This window comes from Galeopterus variegatus, unplaced genomic scaffold (assembly GCF_000696425.1).
Source record: "Galeopterus variegatus unplaced genomic scaffold, G_variegatus-3.0.2 Scaffold25325, whole genome shotgun sequence".
Classification (NCBI taxonomy): domain Eukaryota; kingdom Metazoa; phylum Chordata; class Mammalia; order Dermoptera; family Cynocephalidae; genus Galeopterus; species Galeopterus variegatus.
This window is the reverse complement of record NW_007751436.1, coordinates 256-8850: the sequence shown is the minus strand read 5'-3', so window position 1 is coordinate 8850 and position 8595 is coordinate 256. Positions and strand designations below refer to the sequence as shown.

The 8595-nt window shown below is 43.9% G+C and overlaps 1 protein-coding gene across 1 annotated transcript; it reads left to right on the top strand.

The window, feature by feature from the left end:
* Positions 1 to 2435: 2435 nt before the first annotated feature.
* Positions 2436 to 8339, top strand: LOC103583649 (uncharacterized protein C7orf26-like; the record flags this gene model as incomplete). Its single annotated transcript, XM_008564908.1, has 3 exons — positions 2436 to 2912; positions 6764 to 7291; positions 8300 to 8339. Coding segments are annotated over exons 1-3 (824 nt in total), but the record flags the coding sequence as incomplete, so codon positions are not given.
* Positions 8340 to 8595: the final 256 nt, after the last annotated feature.

The window sequence follows — 8595 nt, the reverse complement described above, 5'->3', positions numbered from 1 at the left end:
TACTTCCTTGATCATTACTGCCTTGTGTACTGATAGCTGCACCATAGTCCCATTTTTATATAGAGAAAGTAACCACTCTTGAGAACATAGTAGTTTGTAATGGTAAATGATTTTTTTTTTTTTTTTTTTTTATGAAGGAAAAAAGAAAAGGTCCAATCTTCAGAACAACTGAAAAATCTTTTTCTTAGGTGAGAATGATAAGGTAGTATTTTGAAAAAGTATGCATGTAGTCTCAAAGATAAGATTTTTTTAAAAAGGATTATTATATATCAAATCGTGACAATGTTTACTTGTCATTAGGAAGTTGTTACTGACAAGTTAGGTGAGTAAGCATGTGAGTTGTTTTACAGTAGAACAGTGTGACATCACAAAATTGGTGGCTTTTCTAATGGATATAGATATAAGAGCCTTCTCGACTGTTTTTAAATATTACATGTTATATAAAATGTATATTTACAATAGGTTTAATTAGATGGTATTTTGGAAGATTCATTTTGTTTTGCTTTTTTGCTACTCAGAGTCTTTGAAAAGTTGATAATCCATTTAGAACAATTATTAGTCAAAAATTTTGAATCATCTGATTGTTAGCCAAGCTAGCAGAATTAACTGCATTTAGTTTCATAAACCTGCCTCATTCTCAAGTACTGGAAAATTTTTTTCCAATTTAATTAAATGTTTTTCTTGTAATCTTACTTAACCTTAAAATTTGACTAGCAATAATATATTATTTGTAGGGCTGGCTGGTTAGCTCACTTGGTTAGTGCATGGTGCTGATAAAACCAAGGTCAAAGGGTTTGGATCCCCACACTGGTTAGCTGCCCCCCAAAAAAGATTTAAAACATTATTTGTAGAACACAGGTAAATCTCAGTGGAATCTGTACCTAAATTTTCACTAATCCAATTTCTGGGGCATCTAAATTGATCATGTGCCTTATATTTAATCTCAGAATTACCTTTATCTCTTGACAGCCTAGTGAAACCAAGTTTAACATCTTCTAATTTAGGGCCGGCCCATGGCTCACTTGGGAGAGTGTGGTGCTGATAACACCAAGGCCACGGGTTCAGATCCCTATATAGGGCCAGCCTGTGGCTCACTTGGGAGAGTGTGTTGCTGATAACACCAAGGCCATGGGTTCAGATCCCTATATAGGGCCTGTCCGTGGCTCACTTGGGAGAGCGTGGTGCTGACAACACCAAGTCAAGGGTTAAGATCCGCTTACTGGTCATCTTTTTATTTTTTTATTTTATTTATTTTTTAAATTTTTTGTCCTTTTTTGAGACTGGCTGCAGTGGGCTCAGCCAGTGAGTGCACCGGTCATCCCTATATAGGATCCGAACCCGCGGCGGGACTGATCTCCCAGCGCCGCACTCTCCCGAGTGTGCCACGGGCTCGGCCCTACTGGTCATCTTTTTTAAAAAAAAATCTTCTAATTTATCATATAGTTTTTTTTTTTTCCTTTTTGTCTTTTTTCGTGACCAGTAACGGGATCGCAACCCTCAGTGTCGCGCCGCACTGCGCTCAACCAGTGAGTGGACCGGTCTCTATATGGGATCCGAACCCTCTGCGGGAGCGCCGCTGTGCTCCCAAGCGCCGCACTCTACGGAGTGCGCCACCGGGCCGGCCCTATCATATAGTTTTTAAAGAATTTATCTTGGACCGGTTCCCGCTCACTGGCTGAGCGAGGCGCGGGAGCAACGCCGAGGTTTGCAATCCCGTTGCCGGTCCCCGGTCTGGTACGGGGGCAACACTGAGGGTTGCGATCCGTTGCCGGACACGGAAAAAAGACAAAAAAAGACAAAAAAAAAAAAGAATTTATCTTGTGGTGCTGTTGTGCTGGCATTTTGGCAAAATGAAAGCAGATGTGAACAACAGAAAAAGGTCTTAGTGGTTTGGATCAGGGTTTGGCACGCTGGAGTGAGGAACTGCAGCTTTCTCCTGTGTAAAAGTAGAGAAATTGATGTTCTTAATGGCTGGTTTGGTGTTGTGGGGGCAAATTACAGTCTGAATAAACAATCTGGCCTTACTCTCTCGTTCTTGTTTCTCCTGTAGTTTCTCCTGCTGGCCAAGTTGGCACCCTGGAACTATATAGCATCCTGAGCTGCTGAACGTGGCCAGAGCTACAAATTGACATATAAGTTGGAAGGAAAAAGGCAGGGGAGGATGGTGATGTAGGTTCAAAAGTATTATAGAAACCTGCTGAGGAGAATAGGACTGTAAGGGAAATTTAGAAAGTACTGCTCTAAACAAACATTTTAATCATGTGATAGTTCACAAATTCTCCTAAATCTCTTCAGAGTGGTAACAACTGTTAATTTTTACCTGCAGAGTCTCACCTGGAATCCTGTAGGGTTACAGAAGTTGTCATTTCATCACCTGAAGTCAGAAATGATCTTTCCCAAGCAAACTTTAAAGCAAGGATTGGCAGACGTTTCCCGTAAAGGGCAAAATAGTAAATATTTTAGATGTTGCAGGTCACACAGTCTCTGTCACACTTACTCAGCTCTGGCCTTGTCATGGGAGAGCAGTGTTAGACAGTAGGCAAACAACTGAACACAGCTGTGTCTTGATGAAACTTTATTTACAAAAAGGGGTGGTGGGACGGATTTCGCCTGTGGGCTTTAGTTGCTGACTCCTGCTTCAAATTAAGCTGTTAACATGTTTTTCCCCTCTTGGAAGTGGTATTGCCAGTTCTGGCGGTCTTTGCCGTATGTACGTAGCAGTGATGTGACTGTGGCTTCTCTGCAGCGGACGCCTGTGGTCTACTGTGTGAAGTTGGCCAGGGCCCTCGTGGATGACTACTGCTGTCTGGTGCCCGGATCCGTTCAGACGCTGAAGCAGATATTCAACGCCAGCCCTCGATTCTGCTGCCAGTTCATAACTTCCGTCACTGCGCTCTATGACCTGTCATCAGGTAAACTTTAAACAGGTTGTTGCTGTTAAAGGAGATTCAACTGATTGCTAGTTTTATTTGCCACTGAATACCCAGGTGAAATGTTCATTGACTGCTTTGGACTTTTTTCTCTGAAATGTATGTTTTTATTTTGGGCCCAAAGCTAAATGTGTGGGCCACCTGCACTGTGCAGTTTGCTAAGAGGGAGCTTTCCTTAGTGATATCCAGTTGTCTCACTCAGTCTGAGTGGTTGAAGCGGCAGACAGCACCGAAAGCCAGATAGGATCTGACGTCTGATGAGACGTGGCTTTCTCTCTAGACGCATAATTTGCTTTTTTATCCCCTACTTTTTATTTTGAAAAAATTCAAAACTTCAGAAAAGTTATAAGAATAGTGAAACAAATATTCATATACTTGTCACCTAGATTCAATCATTATTCACATTTTGTCATGAATTCTGTTTCTCTTCACACACACACACACACACACACACACACTTTTTTTCCCTGAACTATTGAGAATTTGTTGATATCATGTGCCAAATACTTAAGCATATATCTCCTAAGAACAACATTCTCTTGCATAAGCATGATGCTGTTATCACACCTAAGAAATTTAATATCTACGGAATACTGTTATCTAATATATAACTTCTATTCAGATTTTCTGATTGTCTCAATCATGTCTTTTATTGCCTTTTTTTTTTTTACTTTGAGGGATCAGGAGAATTCAGGGTCCAGTCAGAGATCATATATTATATATAGTCGTCATGTCTCTTTGGTCTTTTTATTTTTATTTTATTTATTATTTATTTAAGATGACCAGTAAGGGGATCTTAACCCTTGACTTGGTGTTGTCAGCACCACACTCTCCCAAGTGAGCGAACCGGCCATCCCTATATAGGAATCTGAACCCGTGGCCTTGGTATTATCAGCACAACACACTCCCGAGTGAGACACGGGCCGGCCCTCTTTGGTCTTTCTAAGTCTAGACCAGCTCCCCAGCATTTAAAAAAAAATCTTTAATAACATTGACATTTTTGAAGCGCTCAGGCCTGTTTTGTAGAATGTCCCTTAATTTGGATTTGTCTGATTGTTTCCTTACGAAAAGATTTGAGTTAAACTTTCTGGCTACAATATTACTAGGTGACAGTGTATCCTCAGTGCTTTGCACTAGGAGACATGCATGTTGGTTCTACTGTTAGTGACATTTTTGAGGCTTTCTCAGCAGGATGCCAGTAGAGGTCCTCGGAACCACAATGAGATAGCATTTGGCTTTGGCTTTGGCTTGGAGAAGCACAGGTCCCTTATCCTTGTCCAGCAGCAGATCCCTCCCAATGAAAAAACACAAAAAACAAAAAACATTAGAAGCTGACCAGCTGTGGTGGAATTGGGGCAGGGGACTCGGACTCCCACTCACTGGGCTTTGCTGCCCACTTTCTTTCTCTGGGGGTGGGTTCCAAGGAACAGGGATTGAAAGCATGGCTTTCTAGTACACAGAGTCCTTCCATGTCTGTGTCCTTGTGTGATGCCTATAGCCCTGTGTGGCTCCCAGGCAGGACTGTGGGCCTTGATTTCCATGTGGGAAGTTATGGGCCCTGGCAAGTGGCTTTCTGTGCAGAGCCAGGCTCAGAGCTCTTTCTTCTGCTTGTGTTTCAGGTTCTTCCTTTTCTGTCCTTGGCTCTTGCTGCTCAGAGGGCAAGTAGTCTCTTTCTTATCCCTCAGTCCGATAGCTAAGCCAGCAGTTTGAGAGCCTTCAATGATATCTTCCATTTTCGTGCGGTCCATTATTGGTCTTCCATCAGCCCCCTCGTTATATTTGAGCTTCCTTTTATTTTAACATTTTTTTTTTGCTGTTGGACTTTTTAACCCTTTTGAGAAAGTCTGTGTGGAGATAGCATAAGCATGCAAGTATGTACCATCTTTATGTGCTGATTTCCTGTTCTCTCTCACATGGCACTTAGCCACTGGAATGGGACACAGGTCCTGTAGAGCGGGCCATGCTGTTAGAGTGGAATTTCCCTGGCACTCTCCTGCAAAGACTTCCTAAGAGCTGGGAACAGTAGTCAGGGCTTTTGTTTTCCAATAGGAAAGATTTAATTAAACCCAGTTTTCAGCATCATAGTTGCCTTCAAGTCATTTATTCCGGGCCAATAAGGACAGAAATTGGCCTTGTAGTTGGCAATGGATGAGTTAGCACATGGAATAGAAAGTGATATTCAGGAAATACCACTGACTTGCTAGAGTGGATCTAAGTCATGGTATTTTTCGCTTAAGCCAGTGTATCAGTCTGATATGCTGGTGATTTCTCAAGCCACTGAGCACACAGTGGTGGCCTGGAGGCTACCATAAGAATGGTGATTGCTGCTGCTCTTGGGTGGTTATGGTAACAGGAGAACATTCTTGGGGAGTCAGAACTACAAAAAGGAAGAAGCTTGCCTAACCATACAGAACTTCCTCTTTTCTAAATGGTGCCGAGAGCTTGGTTCTCTAAGTAGGAAGGTTGTAGAGATTGAGGATTCACTCACAAAGTACACACACTTATGTGTATGCCCAGGGCACGTGTGTACACCTGCACACACTGCCTTCAAGCTATTGGAGATGGCTCAGCTGAGATGGGGGGAGGAAGGGAGGGCACACCAGAGGAGTGGATGTGAGCCTGGCGTTTCCCAGACAGAAACATCTTGGGGGAGTCAAGGCACCAGACATGGGATTGCCAAGTAAGAATTGTAGACGACAACTACAACCTACTGTTGACATCAGTTCACAGCTGAAGGGGTGGGATGATGGGTGGTTAATATTAAAGCAATCAGCAGGAATAATCTCAGGAGAAAAGACCAGTCTCCGGAGAAAGAGCAGTTGGAAACCTTTTATCAACATGTATCTTGCTCCTCCCACACTCTCCTTTTTTGTGCTTGGCTTTGAATCACCTCAGCAGCCTAGATGGGGCTCTGTCATTCTTAGCTATCCCATAAGCTATGGGGTGCACAGCTCCAGAGAGAGGAGGCTGGGGATTTACTCCTGTGAACACAGCCAGGCATCCTAAGGGCATTGCATGCTGTTTGCAGGATGGGCTGTGTAGCCTAACGGCTAAAAGCCAGGCAACAGCTGAGGTCAGATCTGGGCCACCACATAGTTTTGTTGAGTCTTGGGGAAATTATTTAACATCACTGTGCCTCAGTTTCCTCTTCCTTTGTATGGGAATAAAAGATGGGGTTGTTGGAGGATTAAATGAGCTAATCTATATAAAGGACTAAGACGAATGTTAGCACAGAATAAGCCCAGAAAAGTGTCAGCATTTGTTCTTGTTCTCAGTCTAGGCTGTAGAGTGTGCCAAGTCTTGGATCACAGGAGGTCAGGCTCTTGCTTAAATGAAGGTTCCAGCTTTGGGGCTGGGATGGCCCTTGGCAGCTGACAGATGACTGACAGGACCCTGAAGGTCACCATAGCTTTCACTGTACCATGCAGGAGACACCGAATACAAGGAGGAAACTTACTCACAAGGGAAGGGGTGAAGTGTGGTGGTAGTTTTGCACACAAAAAAGTGAATTTTATTTTAATTGACACAGAAGGAAATTTCTTCCAAGCATAATGGAGTTCTAGGGAGCTGTTGATTTAACAAGTCCTTCTTGAGTCTCTGCCTTGGCCAAGTGATCCTGGGTACTGGGGATGTAACATTGACTAAAACAGGCATCCCAGCTTTCAGGGAGTGGATGTTCTAGGGAATGAGAGAGAAAACACAAGCGAGGAGGTAGTGATTTCAGTGTCAGGCGGTGAGTGCTGTGAACCTGGGGGTCTGTCTTCCAGCTTTCTGCTTCCTATTCCTGTCCTGGAGGCCGAGAACACTTCTGACTTAATGGTCTTCGTTTTCAGATGATCTCATTCCACCTTTGGACTTGCTTGAAATGATTGTCAACTGGATTTTTGAGGACCCAAGATTGATTCTCATCACTTTTTTAAATACTCCGATTGCAGCCAATCTACCAATAGGATTTTTAGAGCTCACCCCGCTCATTGGATTGATCCGCTGGTGCGTGAAGGCCCCTCTGGCTTATAAAAGGAAAAAGAAACCCTCTTTATCCAATGGCCACATCAACAACAAGGTTGCACAGGACTCGGGTGAGGTGATGGACAGAGACTCCCACCTCTTGTACTCAAAACTCCACCTCAGTGTCCTTCAGGTTCTCATGACGCTCCAGTTGCACTTAACTGAGAAGAATCTTTATGGGCGCCTGGGGCTGATCCTGTTTGACCACATGGTCCCGCTGGTAGAGGAGATCAACCGGTTGGCAGATGAACTGAACCCTCTGAACGCTTCCCAAGAGATCGAGCTCTCGCTGGACCGGCTGGCACAGGCTTTGCAGGTGGCCATGGCCTCGGGAGCCCTGCTGTGCACAAGAGGTAGGTGATTGCTGGCCCAGGCCTCCTGGAAGTAGGGACACCACTACCCTGGCAGAAACAAAATAGGAGCTCCAAGACAGACATTGTTTTTGCTTCTTTTAGGACTTCCTTTCCTCCTAGTGATCAGAGAGGAGGGTAGAAGTCACAGAACAGCTCCGGTAGTGGCCTCTCACCCGCTAGTGGCCTCTCACCCCACTGTCCCACGTCACCCCTGTCAGAGTCCTAACATGCTGCAGACGTGATGTTGTCTGGCTCTTTTTTGCCCAGGACTGGGGACTCTTTGTGAGCATGGATAATTTTTCCTTTTGAATCTTTTTTCTTTTTCTGCAGTCCTTTTTTTATTGAGACATAATTTACATACAATAAAATGCACAGGTTAAATGTAATGTTTAATTGATGCATTTGGACAAATATATGAGGGCACTTCAAAAAGTTTGTGGAAAAAATTAATTAAAAGATAATATGAATCCTTCCATGAACTTTCTGAAGACCCCTTGTATACATTCATGTAACTGATACCAAGTCAAGACCTACGACATTTCCATTTTGATGGTTCCCTAATTCTCCTGCATTTCAACGTTTGATCTCTCCCAGGAGAATGATCTGGTGCTAATGACATGCTTGTGTTTGCTCTTTAACTGTTGACTAAGCCACAGGGTTGCCTGTGGCCCCGAGGTATGGTCACTGGCCATGAGTTTCTGGCCTTACCGCTGCTCTTGGAACACCTTGGGTGCCTGATTGTTCCATGAGAGCTTGGCCTTTGGGCTCTTTCCCAGCCACCTGACTGCCAACAGGGCTGCCCTCTTTCCTAAGCGACTTCTTCTGTTTTGGGCTTAGTTTGTTAAAGCGAAAATTGAAGAAGAGGAGAACCCAGTTTCTATGTGATGCTGGGAAAATGTAGTATAAGACCCAAATGCTATCTTGCTAGCATCCTTGAAGAGAACATCAGTGAGTATTTCACCACATTGTTTCTAGTCTGTTCCTTAATCTTGTATCTCCTAATTTCAGATGACCTCAGAACCTTGTGCTCCAGGCTGCCCCATAATAAGTAAGTGCCCTCTCGAGGCTTCCAGGTGGGCTGGCATTGTTGGGGCAGGGTGTGGGGAGGCAGGTCGGCAACACTGGGCAGACTTGTTTGTGCTGGGTTCCTTGGGGAGAATTGGTCTGCAGGGTCTAAGAGCTTCTCTCTCTAAGGAACCTCTTAAGGATAAGTGGGAATGGATATATGATAGCATAACCCATGTGAGAGTAAATAAGAAAAAGTGATCATCTTGCTGGGAGTCAAGGAAAGAAACAAGAGCACA